General features: G+C 34.9%; 2 protein-coding genes across 2 annotated transcripts in view; both read left to right on the forward strand.

Annotated features, from left to right (window-relative positions):
• The first annotated feature begins 1,064 nt into the window (after positions 1-1,064).
• On the forward strand, positions 1,065-7,715 carry tpcn3 (two pore segment channel 3). Its single transcript, XM_059529656.1, has 19 exons — positions 1,065-1,328; positions 2,068-2,150; positions 2,236-2,350; positions 2,836-2,964; positions 3,465-3,581; positions 3,853-3,971; positions 4,086-4,187; positions 4,360-4,486; positions 4,626-4,833; positions 4,920-5,064; positions 5,255-5,440; positions 5,539-5,603; positions 5,786-5,873; positions 5,974-6,043; positions 6,509-6,728; positions 6,860-6,950; positions 7,053-7,166; positions 7,299-7,411; positions 7,490-7,715. The coding sequence occupies exons 1-19, from the start codon at positions 1,224-1,226 to the stop codon at positions 7,609-7,611; spliced, it is 2,319 nt and encodes a 772-aa protein (XP_059385639.1). The 5' UTR covers positions 1,065-1,223; the 3' UTR covers positions 7,612-7,715.
• Positions 7,716-8,573: 858 nt separating this feature from the next.
• The window catches only part of LOC132119575 (tau-tubulin kinase 1-like), a 30,307-nt gene continuing 15,285 nt past the window's right edge, over positions 8,574-23,595 (forward strand). Inside the window, exons 1-9 of the mRNA XM_059529655.1 lie at positions 8,574-9,489; positions 14,427-14,579; positions 15,650-15,797; positions 20,058-20,131; positions 20,335-20,475; positions 20,602-20,706; positions 22,929-22,994; positions 23,107-23,199; positions 23,343-23,468. Coding sequence (XP_059385638.1) covers positions 14,511-14,579; positions 15,650-15,797; positions 20,058-20,131; positions 20,335-20,475; positions 20,602-20,706; positions 22,929-22,994; positions 23,107-23,199; positions 23,343-23,468 — 822 coding nt within the window. The 5' untranslated portion in view covers positions 8,574-9,489; positions 14,427-14,510. The remainder of the gene's footprint in view (positions 9,490-14,426; positions 14,580-15,649; positions 15,798-20,057; positions 20,132-20,334; positions 20,476-20,601; positions 20,707-22,928; positions 22,995-23,106; positions 23,200-23,342; positions 23,469-23,595) is intronic.

Here is a 23,595-nt window from a genome sequence, read left to right on the forward strand (position 1 = left end):
ATTTCTCTTTCTAAATAAAGAAACAATAAAAATGTACTGACCCCAAACTTGAACGATAGTGTATATTGTTAGAAAAGATTTCTATTTTAAATAAATACTCTTCTTTTTAATTTTTATTCATAATAGAATCCTGAAAAAAATGATCACCGGTTCCAAAAAATATTAAGTAGCACAGCCGTTTCCAGCACTGATAATAAATCAGTATATTAGAATGATTTCTGAAGGATCATGTGACACTGAATACTGGAGTAATGATGCTAAAAATACAGCTTTGTATCACAGGAATAAATTTAATTTTAATGGATATTTAAATAGAAAAACGTTATTTTTCATCATAATAATATTTCACAATATTACAATTTTTCCTGTATTTTTGATCAAATAAATGCAGCCTTGATGAGCGTAAGAAACTCCTGTAAATAAATAAATAAATAAATAAATAGAAAACATTAAAAAACGTTCTGATCCCAAACTTTTGATCGGTAGTGTATATAAACATACATACATACATACATACATCATAGACATACATACATACAAGTTGAAAATAAATTATGATGTTGTGGTGTTCCTCGTGTTGAGAGCTCAGAGTAAATTACAGTGTAAACATAAGGAAACCTCGGGTTAATCATAACACAGTCGTTTTCTTGAGCCTGTGGATCTTCTCCGCTATTTCCGCTGGATTCAGTCACATGACCGGTCAAAATGCACAGCATTACAAACTCTGTTTTAAAGAAATTGTGTATTTAATTCTTATATGTATGTTCTTGACAATTTATATTATTCGCCCGATAATCGTTTATTTGGAGGTTAAAGCCAAATAAGACATTTCCACCGTTTGGGATATGCGGGATTGAGCCAATCAAATCCTACTATGGCGAGGCCTCCGCTTATGAATATTAATTAGACATGGCGTCTATCCTATCAAAGCGAGGCTTCACCTCAATGGAAGGCACTGCTTCTTAATATTAAATAGATCACCCTCAAGTTGATTGGTAAGATGGCTTGTCTACTAAATATTAATTTACTCATTGTGACGTTGCTCGCTGATTTTCCAAATATGAAGGCGTGGATCATAAATTTGTAATAGCGAGGCCTTCGCCATACTAAGAATGAGTAAATTCGCTTCGTTTGCAAGATAAACTTTTTCAAGACGGGATTTCCTGTGAACTGGATCTGTATGAGCTGCAAAAGGACAGGGAAAATTTGAGGAATAGAGAAAAATGTCTGAGACCGAGAAACCAAAGGGCCATACTTTATCGAAGGATGAAGGTTTAACCAATGGACGAAATAATGTTTCCAGTAACGTTTCAGACGAGATGACAGAGGTATGTTACGTGGAAATGCTGTTCTTGGAAACCTGTAACGTTACTCATCAATGTGCCGCGATGTGTAAACATCAGATGGGTTTAAAAAACAGCTTTGGGTTAATAAATGTAACTCGGATTCTAAGTTTAGATTGTTTGGCTTATTAATTAGGAATAGAAAGTCTCTTGAACTTAACGCAACATGTATAATCCTTTTAAATTGTGGCGCAAGAGAAGCATCTTCCTTGTCAAGAAAATGCATTTAAAAACTTCGCCTTTTGTTAATTGTTTATAATTTGTAGAGAAATGGATTGTTATGGTAGTCTGCCACACAAATGTAATTATGCATTGACTAAACTGTAAGAATAAACATGCACGCACATATTAGTCCCATTTTCTTCAAAGGCTTTTGAGTCATGACTGTAGTTCGAAAGGGTGTTATAGAGACAAAAATATCCAAAATAGTTTTGATAAGTTAATATATGTACTATGGTGTGCCACTCCATTTAATTCAGTTTTACACAGCCTTTTGCTAATTATTAAGTGTTAGTTATGCAGATTTTATGACATAATATTAATAGAGAAATTATATGGAATATTTGCACTTTTATAAATCCATTTGTTACACAGAAGCATTTAAAATGAACTAGAAAAAGTGAGATGTGGATAAATAAATTATTTTATGTAGACTTAAATGCCCACTCAAACTGGTTTTTATTCTCTCTTCTTGGTCTCTTGATGTTTGCTGATGTTGTTTTAGAAATTCAACCTTGCCACAGTCTATGTGTCAGATGCCCAGTATAACAGGAACATCTTTTTTGATACTTCACCACAAGCTGTGAGGTAAGAGATTATGATCTAGCAATCATTTACATAACTTGGACTATTACTGGATTGTGTATTATAAAATCTGTAAAATATTCCACAGGCTGTACTTGTTGTACAATCACTGGTTCATGCAGATGCTGGTATACGTATTCATCATTGTAAATCTCGCTCTGGCTCTCTTTGAGGATCCTGCTGTTGTGCCACTTCCTATATGGGTATGACTTACGTTTTAAAAAAAATTCAGCCAAGCAGTTGTTTAATCATTTATCCAATCTGTACCATTGTGTAGTTTTGTGAATGGGCGGTTGAATATTTCTTGGATGCTCATTGTTTCTATCTCCATTTAACTACAAAGCATGTATTATGCTCTATATTCTGAAATGAAAACTTGCCTATGATTGTGTAAAAATTGAATCTTCCTTAACACTGACACTGTATATTTATCATATAATACATTGTTTTAAATGTTTTAACACGGATTGAGTTTGCAATATACTCTCCAAGTGCATAATTTGACTAGCAACATAAAAGAGAGCTTTTATGACATCCTGGATTCCATGCCAACCCCCCAAATGACACAATAGGATATTTCCTGGAAGTTCATGTTCATTGAAAAACAGCTTTTTCATTGAAACACTTTACACAGAAGAACGTCCGGTACAGTGAAATTCTAAAGTTTTATGTGTGATGTGTTCTCTAGGCGACTTCTACAACTGAGCTCATATGCCTCTCTGCGTTCACTGTGCGGATTGTACACTATGCCAAAGTCATTCCAAAGGATAAATTCTGGAAGGATCCCAAAAATATCTGCATCATAGTCATTGTAACGGTAGGCCTCTAATCGAAAATGCATGTTTTAAGCATATTTTTGGACTGTAAATTTCCATTTAATTTACAGGTACATAATCAGTTTTATTTTGTTCATGTCATAATATATTATTCAAGTAGTGTAATGCTAATTAATTAACCTAAAGTGGTGGTGGATGAGGAGATCCCCCCTTTCATGTAATGCACTTTGAGTGCTTAGAAAAGTGCTATATAAATGTAAGAAATTATTAGTATTCTGTCTGTATAAGCATGAGAAAATTCTGAGAAAGTAGTCTTTTAACATTGTTGAGAAATGAACTTTAGCCCATAGTTTGTCATCCTCAGCAGTTCTGCATGATCACCAGGAAATGTGACGTTCACTGACTCTGAGTAGACAAAGTGAAGTCAGGCACATGGTTTGAGAGTGTCGTGATCTAGCTTGCTTAACTAGAAATTTTGGCGGATTTGGAATGCAACTGCTTTTTTGTTTCATGACCTTTCTTTATTCTTCCTGTCTCACAGCTCTCTTTCATTGATTTGACTATATACGGGGCTCTGAAGTCAACTGGCTACTTTGCCCTCCGATGGTCGAGGGTCTTAAGACCACTTCTGTTAGTTAATGTTACAGAAGGAAGACAAGTAAGAAAACTACCATCAAAGGACATTAGATATAATTTTTTATCAATTATGTTTAATCTATTTCCTGCATTGTTTAATTAACTTGCCAAATCATTAATTTTATGGTTTTTATGAGGTGCACTTGTCCATTTACACAATTTTGTCATGAAATGTTGCGCAAAAGTTGAACAAAAATGTTGCATATCCTAAACCTGGTAATGTATGTCCATAGGGGACAAATGTCTTTCCTCCACTCTACTCCACTCCCATTCATTTCTTTTTTTTTCTTTAGCTGCGGAGGGCATTCAGGAGTATTCGGAATGCACTGCCTCAGATCTCCTATGTTTTTTTCTTATTCATGTTCAGCGTGTTGGTCTTTTCTCTTGTGGCTCTGAAATTGTTTGGGAAAAGGTAACTAAATACAGTATCTTCCATTTATACTGTACTTCTGGTTTTTCCTATTCATCTCATTTGTGTCCATTTGTACCATTAAACTGCTCGTCATATCCTTTTCTTTTATTCCAGGGGTCTTCTTACCATTGATGGCTCTCCATATTTCACAGACTATTTGGATATTGTTTTTGATCTTTATGTATTAGTGACCACCGCTAATAGCCCTGACGTCATGTAAGTCTATTTTCTCTCTCTGTATCCTTTTAAGCTTTATTATCATTGGTGAAATTTTTATTAGTGTGCAACTGTATATTCAGTAGTATAAAAGATTTTCAGCAACCCACAATATGCTTTTAGCATGCTATGCAAACGCTTCTGAAATATTGTTTTTATGTTTTCATTGTAGGATGCCGGCATACAACTACAGTGATTTCTTCACTATTTTCTTCATTCTATACATTGTTATCAACATATATACCTTCATGTCCTTCTTTCTGGCTGTAGTGTACAGTAACTACAAAAAGCACCTTAAGGTATTCACATATTTTTCATGTCAGCATGCAAATTTCTCATAGTATCTGCACATTTACATTGATCTCATTTTAAAGAAATTATTTACAGTACTTTAAGAAAATCTTGAAATGCTGACTTGATTTCTTTCATGCTTTCTAGGAGGAAGTCCGACAGCTGGTGAAGGCCAGAAGATTTAAGATGTGCCGAGCGTTTTCTTTGCTCCAGGAGGCCCAGGGTGAAGGTGGAGAGCCCGTGGTGACCCAGGCCAAATGGAACCATCTGGTTAAACTCGTCAAGCCGAATATCAGTATTGCTCACCGGGAACTGCTCTGGAGCGTCTTAGATGATCAGAATAAAGGACACATAGGTCAAACTGATTTTTCTTTTCTGCAAAAATAAGCACTTAAAAATGAAATTTTCCCCCTTAATCTTTTTTTTTTTTTATCTGATCAGGAAAGTTTGCATTTGTCCAGCTTGCTGATCTTCTGAGTATTCAGGTGATCACAGTGAAATCACAGCCGCACCCCATTCACATCTGTTTCCCCTCTATGTATAATTCCCCAGTCAGCCGATTCATCCGCTATGTGGTTCATCACAGGTACATGGACACAGAATATCGAACTTGCATTGATATTGAGACTTTCACTTTTATTTATTTATTTTTTTGTTTACAACAAAGCTGCCTTAGTTCTTTTTGTGACCCAGTTGGACAACGTTTTGATGCTGTTTAACATGTTTGTACATGTGCTTCCCATATGGTCATCTGTTTGTTGCATCGTGTGTTCCAGAATGTTTGTGTATGTTTATGACCTGATTATCCTGGTGAATGCTGTGTTCATTGGTCTGGATGAAGAGAACCCTGTAGTATCAAATGCTGAGTGGGGTTTTCTGGCTCTTTATATGCTGGAGATCATTCTCAAACTGTACGCTACTGAGCCTCGGGCATTCTTTGCTCGACATCATTTCTGGAACTGGTGAGAAGACCTCGTTTTGTATGACTTACTGAATTTGATCACATAACACCTGTGTGAGCTCGCATGAAAACAAATTCAATAAAATCTATCTCTTACAGGTTTGATACCATCATTATTGTGTCTGCACTCTTTGGCACTATCATTAACTCAGCACTCAAACACTGTAAGTGCACAGTATGAAGGGTTATGAAGTATGAACTTATGTATTATCGTTGCAGTGTACCTGGACACAGTGTTGCATTTTCTAAATGTTATATCAAAGCTGTTAAGTGGGATTATATGCAAACCTTTAAGAGATCTTATTGTCTTTTCTTTGCAATTGATTGACCACATTTTTGTTTGCAGCTGGAGGTTACACAAGTCGCCAGATTTTGGACATCGTTTTCATCTTGAGAGTCCTCCGACTCATACGCTTGGTGGATTCCATTAAGAGGTCAGATAGTTACAGCCAAATGCTAAACAAAAGTGGTTTGTGTATGTGAAGTCTTTTAATGCTGTCATGTGATATGAAACTAAAAAACTTACCTTTGTAGATTCCGTGCCATCATCAACACTCTTATTAAAATTGGACCAACTATTCTTACATTTGGCCAACTCATAGTGGTGAGTATTTACATATTGTTAACGGGTAGTTGACCCAAAAATGTCAGTTATCATAATTTAATCACCCTTATGTTGTTCCAAATCTTTCTTTCTTTCTTTCTATTGTATGAATAAAATATATATTTTTAAATATATTAAAATAAATAAAACAAATATTGTATTTTTGGTCAAATAAATGCAGTATTGGTGAGTATGAGAGACTAAAAAATAAATCTCTCCAGCCCCAAAATTTTTAATGGATACAATACATTGCATGCATTATACATGCTATTGCTTAAAAAAAAAAGGATGAATGTGTCCCTCTTGGAAAGTATGAAAACCAAAAATTACCAATCCTCTCATTGGTGAACCATCTATTTTGCACCCTACCTGGTATCAAGGACACTTTGTACAGTAATAGTTAGGGTCATAACTGTCATAATTGATATGGAAGGATGTGTATAATTCCACTGCTGTCCTCTACAGGTGGTCTATTACATATTTGCCATGGTTGGAATGGAATTATTTAAAGGTAAAGTCCAGTCTTTTGAACCTAACTCTACAAGTCCTGATCAAGAGTACTGTGGAAACCCTCTCCTTAAAGGAACCACTTTTGCTAAACTCAACTACTGCAAAAACAACTTCAACAATGTGGTCTCTTCCTTCATTGTCTTGCTGGAACTCACTGTGGTTAATCAGTGGCATGATATCCTTTACAAATACAGATCAAAATGTATTTCTGCTCAAAAGATAATGCTGTGAGAGTCTAGACTAAGGTCTTTGAAAGTTCTAATAACATCATTATCATGCATTGCTTTACCCTTAACTCCGCTGCACTGTTGGCCAGTGGTTTCACAGCAGTCACACACATTTCAGCCAGAATTTTCTTTGTCCTTTTTCACATTGTGGTCGTCATTATTATAGTCAAGTAAGAATAGGGACTCTTCTAATAAAATATTGTGTTTTGTGTTTTAAATACAAATATGCATAATGTGAATAGTGAGCCTAATATTATTTTATTTTCCCACAGTATTTTCGTAGCGTTTATCTTGGAGGCATTCTTGGTGGAGTACACAGTTGACAAAAGTGACCTGCATACTTCTCTAGAGAAAAAGATAGAGGAGCTGGAGCTTAATGTTCAACAGTATGTGCCATTTAGACCTGCTATCAATTATTTGATTAAAAAAAAAGGTTTCATGGAAGCATATCAGCATAGCATCCTTTTGTGGTTGATTTTGGGCTCTAATGGAGGTTTATGCGGTATTGTGTTTGTCAGGGATGGTGTGGACACTGGTCTTGTAGATGCAATGGAAAGCAATGACAATGAACTAGGTCCTTCTGAAGCTGCCAAACAGAAGCCCTCCCTCATGTTCAAGATTGCTTCAAGAAGTATTTCATTTTATTTTATAATAGAATAGAATAGAATAGAATAAAAGTATTGAAGGCCGGTTTTTCTTGATTTTCCAGGATCCAGAACTGTGGATGGACTTCTGCAGCGGATGTTTGAAACAGATATTCGTCCTGAAGACTTTGAGGAAGAGGAGCCAGAAAACATCAACTTCTCAAACCCTGTCTTTGACTCCGTATAACCAACATAAAAAACAAACATGTAAATGTATAAATACCGTTTGTATCAAAGATTCTCTTTATGTATGAAACATTTGATACGATTTATTATATATACTTCAATATATGGACCAGTAATCTCAAAGAGTCTCTTGTGTGTGTGCGTGCGTGCATGCCTATAATATTACAATGTAGCATCTTTTTTTCTCTCTCTATTTTTATTAAAAAAAGGGAAATATACCACATGACCAAGACCAACAAGGATTGCTTCCATAGTAAAATGTTGTACACACCAATTAAAATAGAAATAATAAATATATATATATATATATATATATTAGAATGACTCGTTTATATCCTAACATATCCCCATAAGAACTAAACTCTACTATTCCTGACTTATAAATTACATAGTTATAATGTGCAGTGAAGAATCCACCAGCAGGGAGCAGAACACCGGCTGTAGAGCATCAACTTCGCTGTATTGGAGCAGGGAGGAAGAGTGATGTGTGGTGCTGATGCTGGGATGCAGACGGGCAGGGAGCATCCCTAGCAATGGTGGAGAGAGGTCTAAAGAGTATCCTGACGAGGGAAAACAGGTTATGAGCCTCCAAACATAAGAAATGAGCAGGTAATAAGCGCGCTTTATATTTAAATCTCGGTATAACTCAATATGGCTGGTCCTGAGATGAAAGGCCATGTCCTATTGGAGAAAAGCTATCATGTTAAAACATTCTCCGTAGGAATGTAAATTAAGCCAACTGCATCCGGGATGTCTACAAATAATATTTTTTGGTGATTGGAAAATACATTATACGCGTTTGATGAAATAACATGCACCACTTGTGAGATTGTTGTTCTTTTTGGATGCGCTTTTCTGTTTGGACCGGTATGTTTACTTTCCACGTTGTGGACTTTTCAGGGTTCTGTAATCGTAGAGACTTTTCTCTCATTTTGATTTGTGTACTAGTTTATGTACGTCTACAAAATGCATGATGATAACGGGTGTAGCCAGGAGGTGAAATAACAAATCCTACTACGGCCAAGGCACAGCCAATGAATAATAAAAAAGTCATTCTGACGTTGCTTGTCAACCTCTATGGTCAACCTTCCTGGATCGTAATTAATATTCATAAGCTAAGCGTTTATCACCGTACAATTCGTTAGTTGACTAACGCAGCTTCTGTCTATCACCCAATCACGGAGCTTTACGAGACGAACGTCACGCGACTTCATGAATATTAATCTACCCAGCGTCCTCTACAGATTGTACAGAGTCACTGCATGGGTGTTTGACGCGCTGCAGTGCGGACATCGCAAAGGATGCGCGACCGGACAGTTGTTTATTTATCAAAATGAATTGGATGTATCGAACTTCTGGGTAGAATCATATTGATTTATATAATCTCTTAATTCTCTGGTTTAAGATGTTTGCACTATGATGCCAATCTAGCGCGTGCGTTTATATGGCGAATTAGAGCACGTCACCTGCCAGATTTGTGTATTTGCTTTAACCTTGGACCTTTGTGTCATCATCATATACTGCACGGTTTTTATATTAAAGGCGTGATGTTTACGATTAGATAACCAAGTGAGCTTCCAGTGGGTGTTGTGGTAGTCCACTGGCTCGCAGAGCATTATCAGTGTGATTAAGAAATGTTTTAAGTTACATAGCAAAGATAAATATTATAATTTGCTGTTGTCTTATTAGTCAAACCGCTATTTATTTTAGCATCTGTGGACAGAATTTTAACTAGATGGAGCATCAGTAACAAAATGCAAGAATAAGGCGGTTTATTATTTTAAAAACGGTCCCAGCTGATGGTTTGTGTCACTGTGAGGACCCAAATGAAGATTTCTAAACGAAGGAAAGGACTGACTTCACGTAGTCTGTGTGCCAGGTAGGGTGAGAGCATCTAGATGTATTTTAAAATAGGGAATTGCCTTTTACTTTTTTACTAAAGCATGGGAAATAATCTGGAGTAAGGATTGCTATGAAATGTTAAATCTTATGTAAGTTGTTATGCAGTGTTCTGATAAATATTGTGAACATTTCCTACAAACTTTACTCCAACTCTGTGACATAAGAGAGAATGGGGTAAGATGCGCCCTCCTCAAAATGTATTTTTGAATCCAAATATTTTAACGGTCCATCATATAGGTTTTCCTGTGATTGAGTCTTTTTGTGTATGTGTGTGTGTTTTAGGTTTTCAAAAGTGAGTTTTTGCATGTGAAAGTCAATTTATTTTTACATGACAGGTAAAATAACTTTTATGTCAAACCAAGTTTACGAGGTAGTTTTATAAGCATTTAGGCATCTAAAAGATCTTACCCCCAACCCCCCCCTCCCACTTTGTATTTTATTACAGTATATAAATATTATTATTAATAAAAATTCAATATTCAGAATAGTAAACCTTTGTTTTAAACCTTTTTCTTTAAGAAAGGGATAGTGCATTATTAATAATTTTATAATTTTAAATACATGACAATACAAAACATGGGCCTTTTTTGAGAATTCATAGTATTTTTTCTTTGCTTATTTGGAAAACTAAAGTAAATCGGCACAGCTTACCCCTGCTCTCCCTTATGCATTTGAACATAACATTTATGCACTTATGAAAGCATTATATGTATTTACTGTCCATCTTTTTCACTGGCCCATAGTGTCCAAGTGTGCTGTAATTTGTGTATGTATCTGTGTCCATCTCACTGTGTTGCACACCAGTATCTTTTTGTGTTTTCTTCAGTTCACAGGGCTTTTGTAATGGTGATGTCTTTTCGCAATGTCAAGTCAAAGACACATTTTTTTCATTTTGCGCATTAGCTTATGATTCAATAATGCATGTATCACCTTTCTCTGGGACATTGAGTGCAAACTGACCTTTGTGACATTCATCCTTAAGGATTGAGTTTCTGTCAGACCCATGCTTGCATTAAGATGGATGGTGAGTGTCATAATAGTCAAAAAGGGAACTGCTGACGGTTTGCGATCTTCAGCCACCACTATCCGATGTGCCAAATCCTTGATAACTAGCACAGAGAAGGAAAACAAAACAGCCGTAACGTCATATCAAGTGCTCCATCAGCTCAAAGTGCATAAAACTAATTGCTTGTTAAGTATAATCCATCTCTTCTCTTGTTTTTCTGGCTTGTAGGCTGGCAGAGGAGGGTTTTGGCGTCGACTAAATTGGTCAGTTGCAAGATATTTGTCAGAGACGTAAGGTTTTTGAAGAGATTTGTGAACATGGTGAGAGAGTTACACTGTCCTTCATAGCTCCCCCCTCTCCCTTCCTGGAAATGTGGCTGCACTTCACTTATCAGAGTTTGATCACAAAATGGCTGTTGACGCTTCCCTTCCCTGGGATTCAGAGGAATTTCAATTATTATTCTTTTTTAATAAAGGTGACTTTGAATGGCACCCCCTCTGCTTTTCGCTCACCGTAACCTCACATCCCATGGGTCCCCTGGAACGAAACTGAGAAAAAAAATCTCCCATGCAGATTAGCGAGAATACAAGCCGTGCGATTGAATGCTTTAGTTGTTTTGCCAGCATTATGGCCTGTGTGCGAACAACAACCCTAGGACTGTTCAGAAGCTGCTTGTTAGTTTGTCGCTTGTAAGGGAGAGATAGCAGCTAATGTAGAAAATATTGAGGATATCTGTCTGTCCTTTGGCCTAAGGTGGATTCCATTTGTAATGGGAATGAAGCAATAGTATTTCCACACATTGGCAGACATTTTACACTTTAGTTTGCAAAGATGTTTCTCATGCAATAAAAAACAAAAAAATCTGTGCAAAAGTCTAGAACCCGCAGTAAAAAATCCCATTCATTTTCTCCATAGAGGAATGATAACTTAAAAACCTTTAAAGACAGACCTACTGTGAGCTACAAGATTGAGAACCAGTGCTATATGCCTTTTGTTGAAGCCATCAGCCCACATTATTACTTTTTTTATTTTTATAATTGTGTATGACAGCAAAATTCCTGATGAAAACTACATTATCCCTGAGTATTATTATATATATGGTGAAAAACTAATATATCTAAAGGAACATTTTTCCTATACAGAATACAGTTTTTGGAAGTGAATAAGAACAAATAAAAAAATATTTTGGTATATAAACATTATTACAGTATTACAGTAAATAATTGTTTTACTGAAAATTGAATTGAAATCTGTAAAACGCTGCTACCATATTTTTTACAGTAAAATTCTGGCAACCACTAACAGTTTTTTATTTTTTTAATTTTTTATATAAATTTCAGTAAAAAAAAAAAAAAAAGACAGTACATATTTTGCAATCTGCATAAGTCACTTTAAATAAAAGGGTCTGCTAAATTATTAAATATAAAATGTAAATGTAAAATATGTTCTTTCTTTAAATCAATAGTTTTATAATTCTCCATACTTTTTATTATTTTTATTTTATGTCATTTGTAATGCTTCGTAGGATTTAATCATTAAAGGGGTTAAGTACACAGTCTTATACCCTCTTTGTTATTTTGTCCGATGCTGTGATTCACCTTATAGCTCGTCGATTTGGTTCATGGCTTTTAACTCTTTTAACAAATAATTTTGTAAAAATCCCTATGGGAAAAATGAATGGAAAAATACTTCCTGAACCAAGGTCGTTGAAAACATGGGCGGTCTCTGTTGAACAAATAGCAATTGACGATTGGCTGTGAATGAAAAGATGGGAAAGCAAGGCATGAGATATAATGGTTAAATAGCTACAATAAATTCACAACAATGTAGCTAGAATAAAGAGCTCATTCACAACTGGCCACTGTAGAGTGTGGAAATGCTGGCTTAATGAACTTCAGTTGTATCTCAGTGTTCAGAAACCAATGCAAAGTGATTAAACTCTTCACTGCTTACATTCTGTTGCCAACTCATGTGCATTCGGACCAAACAAGCTTTCAGTCTTTTATATATTTGTAAACTGCATCATTCATCCCTGCCACTGCCTGTATGATATTCAGACTCTCATTTTCCAGTCAATTTCCTCAAATCTCCTTGTTCGATCAAGGGTACATCAATGCAGGTGTCAGGAACTTGGCACATGAGTTGGCAATATTACGCTCTGTCACTCTTCTTTGTTAACCTTATATCATAGTGCAGTTTGTTCCTATATTGTCTGTAGAGCACTTCTCTAAGATGCTGCACTAGAGACTGCAGTTCTTAACGGATGCTGGGCTGGGCATGAGTTAGCGACTGAGCTCCTGAATCTGAGCCGAGCTGGGCCCTGCATGTTTAACCAACAAAACAATGGTGCTGCATGCCAAAAAGCATGTTATTGGGTTTTATTATGCATCTTAACCTTCGTTTAATTGAACCTTGGAGTAAAGATTCTGTGCTATAATAAGCATTTAGAGTCTGTATTTAGTGCTGAACTTCATTTGTGCTAAAAGGCTGATGTTTAATGTAAAAGTGGGACATATTTAAGTCTTTAAAAACTGAATGACTAATAGAATTTATTATCAATCATCTGCTTTTTGAATTAGAGATTGACGGATATTGTTTTTTTTTTATGACCATTGCCATTTATAAAAATTTTTAACAGTATTCTTTTTTTAATTAATTGTTCTATTTGTGCTTTCTGACTCAATATAAATTATTCAATAAAGACATTAAAATATTCAGTTAGTTTTTGAAATTTTGAATGCTGTTTTGAAAACCAGATTCCGTTGTGCTGTTTATTGGTAAACCTTAAGCTCTGATAGCTGATTTAAAAAAGTTTGAATAATCATAATAATAATAATTTTTCAAACTGATTATCGATCTGTCTCTTTTTACAGTGGGAGTAGTATTTGGCCTTGTTATTTTAGGGATGCACGATATATTGGTTATTAGCTGATGCTGAATATTCCCGGTATAATTTAAATATATATAGTTTGTTTTTTCCCATTTTAACATTAAAATTCACTAAAATAATTTAATAACACTGTTAAATTGAGCTTTAGACCATCTCAAATTGAATATCAGTTTTTTCTTTTTTTTATAAACTGTATAATATAACTTTGTGATGCTCAAATTTGCTTGTAATATTTTTTTAAATGACTGATTTTAGTTTTTTTGTGTTATGTTTTCAATTTATTTAGACAAAATAGTATTTAATTGTAATCAATCATTTGCCATTGACCATAATGGCTTATCCATATCAGACAGAATGTTAGTGTCAGTGTGTCCCTTTTTGGTCTAGCATGGGATTTGAATAACATTGCTTTAGGGCAATAAGATAAATGTATTAATTTCAATAAATTAATAATAAATATTTTAGGTGTTCTGATAATGGCTCCTGTTTAAATCCTATCAGAAATGCAAGGCACACTTAATGGAACTGTTTTAGTATCCCCTGTTTGTACACTTCATAAGCTACTTTTCATCCATATACTGTACAGTAGAATGAAATATCCTCACAGTGTGTTTATGCAGGCTAGTGCGTGTAATTTTTTCTTCATTCACATGATTTCTAGACTTTTCTCCTCTGACTATGGCTATTTTATTTGCGCAGGTATTTGGGTCAAAAAGTATGTGGGTCAATGGATGTGCCTAGTAGACCTTTTCTTTTGTCTGCTAACAGCATGGTAACATTAAAGTGCTCAGGGTTCTTTTTGCCTCTTGAATATGTATCAGTAAATAACTGCAGGAATAAATTGGTTTTATTTCATTGCTACTTTCTTAAATCACACATTCCAAAGTTAATGGCTTTCTTTGGAATATTAGCGTTTGTTGAAGTTTGAATGGCCACTGCATGTAGAAGCCAGTTCAACTGACCAAAAGCATGATAGCAATGAATAGGTGATTTAACACATTTTGGTGGCTTTTCACAGATAAATGGATCATTTAAGCTGGGGGCTGCCAGAGTGCTCTCAGGGTTGCAGTGCCTAGCGCCAGCTCTGCAGGACAACGCCAACATGAACGGCACTGCAGAGCAGCAGGACATACTGCCCCCTAACTGCATGGTCAAAGATCGATGGAAAGTGGTAGGTGTTCGGAAGATCTGAACATGACGTTTGTACACACAGGGATGCACAGTAATGCACCAAGATAAATATAACAATACAAAACATCCTGTATGCTTGTGCTTTTTTTGATTTGTGACCTAAAAGTAGCACAGAATCCTAAGTATTGCTTATTCATTGTCATTAATATATATACAATTATTTAATGATATATTATTTATAAATGTAATTATTATAATTAATTAATATATTAGTTAATATGCTATGTTGAAGATTTTCACTAAAATTATATATGTATATAGGAGCTTCTATAGATGAAAATATATATGTGTGTTTCAGACACCTATCTTTTCTCCCGTTCTGAGTAGATTATGTAACGGTAAAACTAACGGCTCTTTTGACCCCAATCACTGGGACTGTCTTGTCAAGAGACATTACAGAGAGATCAAATTCCACAAAATTCCCAGTACAAAGGAGAAGAGGATCTTCTCACATGACTGCTCAATTCCCAGCCAGAGTAAATGGGCTCTAGACTTCACGAGAACAAGAGGAGAGAGTGACATTACTGACTCAAATAGACAGGATGGTTTATGATTCAAACTTCTGCTTTGCTTTCTCTGTTGTCTAGTGGAAATGTATTAGTCTGTATTGTGAAATTTGTAACACATTTATGCAAACCTGATTAATGTTTGTCTGCAGAGGGCCTGCTGCAATAATAGCGTATCCCTGATCAATATATGTGCCCTCTAAATTGGTAATCAATGAAACAAGGATTTTTCATAAATACACGATCGTGCACACGTAGACGGGTTTATGTTACAGTGATATTTATTGAGTTTGTTGTTTGAAATGTATATCTCAGGAGAGGGAAATAAAGATATTTTTGAGGCACTTGAAATGCAGATATTACAGTGCTTTTTAATGTTTCCCAAATGCATTTTATGAGATCATCAAGCACTTACATTGGGAGGAAAACAACTGTTTCTCGCACTTCAGGTTTAATGCATGAAATCATTAGCAAATAAGACACACAAAAATGTAGATAACATCCTGTTGTGTTTTTTTTTTTTTTTTTTTTTTTTGATGTCCAGCTGAAGAAAATAGGTGGAGGGGGGTTCGGGGAAATCTATGATGCGTTGGACCTGCTGACTCGGGAGAATGTGGCGTTAAAAGTGGAGTCAGCTCAACAGCCCAAACAGGTCTTGAAGATGGAGGTGGCAGTTCTGAAGAAACTGCAGGGTAAGACATGGTCATCGTTAGAGGGATTTTGAGACACTATCAACATCACTTTGACATTGACAAGACATCACGTTGTCCAGTAGCTGAAGACAAATTTCCCAAAGGAATACTCCGGGTCATTTGTGTTATGAAGTACCTTTTGAACTCTTAAAACGTTTTCTGTTTTAATTTAATGAAGTGTTTCTATAAAATTATGTAACGTTACCAGGCTTTAAGAATGTGCACTGCATAAACTCAGACACTTCTAATTCAGTCACTGCAGTCCAAAAGTTTAGTTATTCAGCAAATATGCATTTCATTTTTCAAGTTAAGACATTTGGTGCAAAATGTTTTCATATCAAATGATGGCTGTTCTTCTGAAGCTTTTATTCATCAAAGAGTCCTGAAAAAAAGTATTGCTGTTTCCGACATAATATTAAGCAGCGCAATTATTTTCAACATTGATAATAGTAATAAATGTTTCTTGAGCAGCAAATAAGCATATTAAAATGATTTCTGAAGGATCATGTGACACTGAAGACTAGAATGATGACTGCTGAAATTCAGCTTTGATATTTAAAAAATACTCAAATTGAAAACAGTTATTTTAAATTGTAGTAATATTTCACTGTATTACTGAATATTTACTGTATTTCTGATCAAATAAATGCAGCCTCTGTGAGCTTAAGAGACTTAAAAAAAAGTCATACTGACCCCAAACATTTGAATGGAAATCTGTATTTTTAACCATCTATTGAAATTTTTAAATTACTGATTTCTTTTTATCTTATCCATTTCTATTATTTACTGATGTTTGGTCTGTTGTCTTCCTGTCAGAAATGATGTAACTTGGGATGATTTGGTTAGCTAAAATGAGATCACAGAGGACTCACAGGATAAAACCATATATTGAGGACACAGGAACAACCTATAAATTAATTTCTAATTAAGATAGTTAAACATGTATTCAAAGTAATGCAAAAACAAAAGTGCTGCATGGGGTATAAAGTCTCGGTGCTCTTTGGTTGTGGGATAATAAATCTCTGAAGACAAGAACTCCAAGGCACTCGAATATCTCAGTGAAAAAATTAAAAAGCCTTTATTACATTCTTGGCTTGCTTTTTTAAAAAATGGTGAGAGGTACACCTACGCGTTGCGGCTACATGCCTTCATCAGGGTGTGTATTACAAACAATGTCTCAGTTCATTTAACAACAGCTAATTAATCAAATTAGAAACACCTGGTCACTCTGTGTAAAGCAACTCAAAGAGAGAGGTAAAAAAAAGGAAGTAAATTCAAATTGCATCTCTTACACACAAGTCATAAAGTGTGAAACTATCATTATAAATATAATGCATGAGAAAGAGAAAAAAAAAAATAATAATAATATCAGAACATCTCACACAAAAGTAATAAATCATGAAATTAATAGAAAGGCTAACAGAATTAAGAAAATTATAAAAAGTAATTGGGAAATAGTTATGAGTGATCCTTATCTAAGAGAAGTCATGCCTGAATCTCCTTCCATTGCGTTTCGAAAAGCACCTACAATCAAAGATAAACTTGTGAGAAGTCATCTTCCAGCTATGAAATCAAATACCTGGTTAGGCTTAAGTGTAAGAAATTACAGATGTGGTAATTGCAATCATTGTGATAATATGGTTAAGACTGGTGTGTTTAGAAATGTAACCTCTGGTTCTGAATTTAAAATAAGATCATTTATTAATTGTAATACCTCATTCGTGGTCTATAAGTTGGAGTGTCCATGTGGTTGTTTCTATATAGGGATGACTACAAGAAAATTAAAGACCAGATTAGCAGAGCATAAAAATGCGATTAGAGTTTGCAACCCATTATACCCTATGGCCCTACACTATAGAGATGCGAATCATGGTAATCCACGTACATTAAAAATTACTGGCATTGAACATATCCCGAAATCAATCAGGGGAGGAGATAGGACTAATAGGCTGTTACAGAGGGTGCTTCTCAATTCATATTTGTGCATCCTCGTTTCCTTTCCTCGCTTCCTTTCCTCGTGTCTTAGCTCCACCTCTTCAGGATGCGAGGGAAGGACGCAAGGAAAAGACGTGAGGATGGAGGACTTGAATCAAGTGAAATGATTTATCCTCGCTCCCTTCAGCGTTACTTCAAAGTGTCATCAGCTGTAATTAAAGGGATCTGCCCTTATGTTGTTAAAGTTTGTTAATTAAGACATTCATAATAAATATTAATAAAGCAAGATGCCCTGTTTGAAATATATGACATGCATGGTTTATTTGAAGTGAAAAGGTAAAATATAAATAAAAATTGTTACAACAGATGTGAAGGGGGAGGAGAATTTATACGTGCGTCACGTTAAGTCGATAAAAGACTTCCGCATAGGATACACCTGTGTATCCTCGCTGATCGCTCCTCAGGAAGCCTCCTCCCTTCTCGATCCTCGCCTCCTCGCGGTGCAATTAGAGAATTGAGATGTCCTTCAAGATGGCTGAGTTCGATCGGTTTCCGGGTCATAGGATGGAGGACAGAGGAGCGAGGAGACGAGGATGGATATTGAGAAGCACCCAGAGAGAGTCTTTCTGGATTTATACATTGAAAGCAACTACATTTCCAGGCTTAAACGGAGAGTTAGACTTTGTACCATTTCTTAAATGAATTTTTTCTTTCTTTTGTCTCTCATGCATTATATTTACGATGATAATTCCATGATTTATTATTTTTGTGTGAGATGGTTTGATATTTTTTATTTATTTATTTTATTTATTTATTTTTTGTCTCATGCATTATATTTATGCTGATAATTTCATGATTTATTACTTTTGTGTGAGATGTTCTGATATTATTATTATTTTTATTTTTTTTCTCTCTCTCATGCATTATATTTATAATGATAGTTTCACACTTTATGACTTGTAAGAGATGCAATTTGAATTTCCTTCCTTTTTTTTTTTTTACCTCTCTCTTTGAGTTGCTTTACACAGAGTGACCAGGTGTTTCTAATTTGATTAATTAGCTGTTGTTAAATGAACTGAGACATTGTTTGTAATACACACCCTGATGAAGGCATGTAGCCGCAACGCGTAGGTGTACCTCTCACCATTTTTTAAAAAAGCAAGCCAAGAATGTAATAAAGGCTTTTTAATTTTTTCACTGAGATATTCGAGTGCCTTGGAGTTCTTGTCTTCAGTTAAACATGTATTGTTTGAATCATTTCAATTATAGAAAATAATCGAATTGAAGGAACAGGTGCCTTGTGTTTCAAAGGCTTAATACGAAATGATATGTTAGTGGTGTTTTATTATTTTATAAAGTATTTAATTGACATCATCATTACTAAGGCATTTATTAAAATCTGTAAAGACTGACCATCCCATCAGAGTGGACCATGTGTGGCACATTATATATTTAGCACTGTGAATGAAGCGGCAGTAACACAGCCTACGTGACTACAAACATGTGAAGCGGCCTACAGATCATACAGCCAAGCACACACACACACACACACACACACACTTATTCAGATGATTCACTTCAACCATTAGTCATCAGAAAGAATAAAAATAACTAAATATGATACTCACCATACTATAATACAGAAAAAATATATGAAAACAATATATACAAAATGATATTAGGTATATAAAAAATAGCTGATTTTTTTGTACATTTATTTTACATTTAGTATTTTCTCAAACTCACAAAATACAAGAGTTTTCAACATTTTTAACACCAGTGTTATTTTTGTTTTATTTCTATAATAAAGTAGCATATATTAATAATTGTAACTAAATAATTTTTGTTTTATTTTCAATTCTCATTGTAACTTTAGATAAAGTTTTATTCATTAAGGTTTTTGTCATTTTTATTAGTTTTTGTTTTTTCAGTTATTTCTATATTGCTTTTTTTTCAGTTTCATTTTATAATTTTGGAAGTTAAAATGATAGAAATGAATGTTAATGTTAATTAGTTTAGTTACTTGCCAAGGCAACATTTCAAATTTTCTTTTAAGTTTTTAAATGTATATTAATATTTTATTTTACTGTGGTTTTCAATTAAAAAGCTTTCAGTTCAAATTTATTTGAATAGTTTAGCGTTAGTTAAAAATAACAACACTGATTGACACATCTGTCAGTAGATTTTGGAAGATTTTTCTGTTGATTGGCCAAGTGAATATAGTTATCTTTGTATTTGGTCTTTTAATCACTCTGACCAATAATGTCATTTAAAAAAATTATCATTAATGACCTGCCTACATGTTATGTTATTTTCTTTTTTTAGGTAAAAACCATGTGTGTAAGTTCATTGGCTGTGGGCGAAATGATAAGTTCAACTATGTCGTCATGCAGCTGCAGGTAAACGATACTATCATAACTAGTCGCATTTACAGCAACATCAGATCTCATCAACACCAATGCAAATAGATGCATTGGAAAGACTGAGGAACATTTTATGGTAGATCACCATCACATGCTATTTTCTCTGAAATACTGTGACTGTGTACTACTGGTGATATGGAGGTGTGAGGGCTTCAATTACACTTTGTTATGACTCTCAGGGTAGAAACCTGGCAGAACTCAGGCGAAGTCAGCCACGTGGCACCTTTACCATGAGCACAACCCTCCGCCTGGGAAAACAGATTCTAGAATCCATAGAAGCCATTCACTCTGTTGGCTTTCTCCACCGAGACATCAAACCGGTAATGTTTGATAGATTTCCTGTAATTGCCTTCTAATTGTGTGTAGAATAATAATACAATGCATCACTGTCATTAGGTTTCCTGAAGTGATTTTATTTATTAAGGATCTTTGGATTTTCTTTCCAGTCCAATTTTGCCATGGGAAGGCTGCCTTCAACATACAGGAAATGTTATATGCTAGATTTTGGGCTTGCACGACAATATACAAACACCAATGGAGAAGTCAGACCGGTATGTCACAATTCAATTCAGTATTTTTTTAATATCTTTCAGTATAATGCATTGTAGATTTAATTATTTAATGGAAAATTTTACTAATTTGCTGTATGTGTTTATAAGGATACAAGATTCCTGCACTGAAGTTAAATGTACCATTTATGTCATTTGAAATTATTGATGACAATACTACTGAGATATTAAGTTTTTTTAAGTGTTTTGATTGACCCTGAAGGTCTGGTTTTATTAAGAAGCACCTCTCAGATTATATTTGTGCAATAAAAAGCTTGTTTCACTGTAAGAGTGCAGGCTCGCAGAGAGACGTGCTGAAAGCTCATGAGAGGTTTACAGAGCTCTCTGAATCAGGCACTAGGCTGTTTTCTTTTTTTAGCTCATTACACAGAGCTCTTCATTCGCACATGTTCTTCTCTCCTCCATCTTTCACACTGTCTCTCTGTTTCACTATATATGCAGGTTTTAGTGCAGCAGTATGAATATTTAATAATTTTAATGCATGAGTGAGCAATGCCCCCAGGTCTGTCTTGAGAGCGTGGGTATAATATTTTCAGCCTAGTTCAATCTCTCTACTGTATATCCGCCTCATTCTCGTTCGCCTTTCCTTTCTGCACAGCTGAGTCAGCTGTACTCATCGATTCAGGCAGGAAACTGAGAGTCATTCGTTTATCCATCCATATCTATCTATCTGTCTGCCTGCCTGCTTGACTGTCTATCAATCTATCTATCTATTTATCGATCTATCTATTCTAGTTCAGTGCTGCAGCATTGAAGTGGTTTGGCTGTGATTTTCCCCTGCAGTCTTCAGCAGCTGTTGTCTTTTTCTAAGGCAGATTGAGCTCATTCAAAACGGGATTAAAACCAGGCTGTAATTTTACTGTGAAGAAATTTATTTGCTTAGATTTTTCATCCATTCTGTGGTGCATCACATTTATGAGATATGAATAAATCATTTCAGGTTTATAAATATTTTTGGTGTCCTCAGGACTGTAAATGTCATCTTGATTCTGTTGAATGTGTACAGTGTGAATGGAACAATTAATGTCCTGAATCATGCTACCATGCCATGTTTATTTCTTTGTTCATATTTGTTGATTTTATATATTTTTTAATTTTAATTGGTTGTACTAACATTTTCTATGGACAGCATTTGAAGTGGATTGCATGGGGTCATTAGTATAATTTTGCCTGGTGCATTATTTTAGTTTTTTTCCTTTATTTGACCATCTTTTCTTATTTTTGCAGTTTTCGTTTGGGCTTTAAGTTATGACGTGCATGTCTGACATATTTCTCCATCTGTTCCCTTCTCCTCCATACTCTCACCAATGGATAGACTTTCATTGTGAGTGACTTCATGGAACTTTCATCTTTGTTTTATAGCTGACCTTTCCACAATATAAAAATAATGCACAAACTTGTGTCTAAATTGACATAGAAGTACTTAACCGATTCCTTTCACATAGATATGCTAGTGGTGTATATATATATGAAAAGAATAGGACAGGAAAAGCAAATTTTATTGAGAAAAAATAAATTAAATGAAATAAACTGAAAGCTGTGCACATAATATTCATTCCACATATAATTTCATCATGTTCTAATCCAAAGAGAAGTTGATTTATTATAATATGTAATAAATTTAATATGCCCATTAAATAAATTCATGTCGAATAATGCTTGTGAGATTTACCTTTATGTTCAGCAAAAGTGCAGTCTTTATAATTGCCAATACAACAGTGAACACAACAAGAGAAAATTAACTGCATCCAATTTTGTCATTTTTTTTTTTTTAACCGATGCAATTTGTCATGCCATTTAGTTATTCAAAAAGAAATTAGAGCAGGTTTGTGAGAGAGACCCATTGGGACTCATAGACACATATGCACGCACAGACACACAGGTACATTTACGCGATGGAAGGTGTTTACCTGTCGCATTGCGTTCACTGTTCTGTAGGAATGGAACACCATGTTCAGTCGCTTGCCAAAGACATGGTGCCTCTTCTTTCTGAGTGTGTTGTGCACTGTTTGTCCCTCTCCTGTTGCTGCTGTAATGAAAATTATAATGCATAAAATTATACAGTAATGCACAGTAAATTTTTACTGATTTGTTTTGATTTACCCTAATGCATAGTACCAGTTCTACTGTAAATACATTACAGATAACAAAAATTAAAATGCATTTATCGCTGACAGATTTTCTTAACACATTTCCGCTTTTAGCCCAGAACTGTTGCAGGATTTCGAGGGACTGTTAGATATGCATCTGTGAATGCACATAAAAACAAAGTAAGTGCTTAATTTAAGTCAACTTATTGTGAACTTGTATCAAGCAATGTATTTTACAGAAGATAAAATCATCTAATGCTTATTTAATAGAATATTTGTGTTGTTTTTACAGGAAATGGGGCGCCATGATGACTTATGGTCATTATTTTACATGCTGGTTGAATTTGCTGCTGGGCAGCTGCCGTGGAGGAAAATCAAGGACAAGGTGCTCTGACGTTCCTCACCTGGTTTAAAAATGAGTGTTTATGTCTTATGCTTTATTCAATTTGTTTATTAATTGTTTTTTAAGTTGTATTCTGTATCAGACCACCATTGTTGAAACCTCCTGTTGCCTTCTGCATTATTTAGGAGCAGGTGGGTCAGATCAAGGAGCGCTATGATCATAGGATGCTGCTTAAACACATGCCATCAGAGTTTAATGTCTTCCTGGAGCATGTTTTAGGCCTTGACTACTGCACCAAACCTGACTATCAGGTACCTAGTCTAGAAGCACTTTATTTCTCTCGCTCTCACTATAATTATATAATATTTGCAGGGAAATGCAGTGCTTTGACATGCAGGAAAAAATAGTAGGCTAAATCGTGTGCACGATTTACCCTCA

Source organism: Carassius carassius, chromosome 38 (assembly GCF_963082965.1).
Source record: "Carassius carassius chromosome 38, fCarCar2.1, whole genome shotgun sequence".
NCBI classification, from domain to species: domain Eukaryota; kingdom Metazoa; phylum Chordata; class Actinopteri; order Cypriniformes; family Cyprinidae; genus Carassius; species Carassius carassius.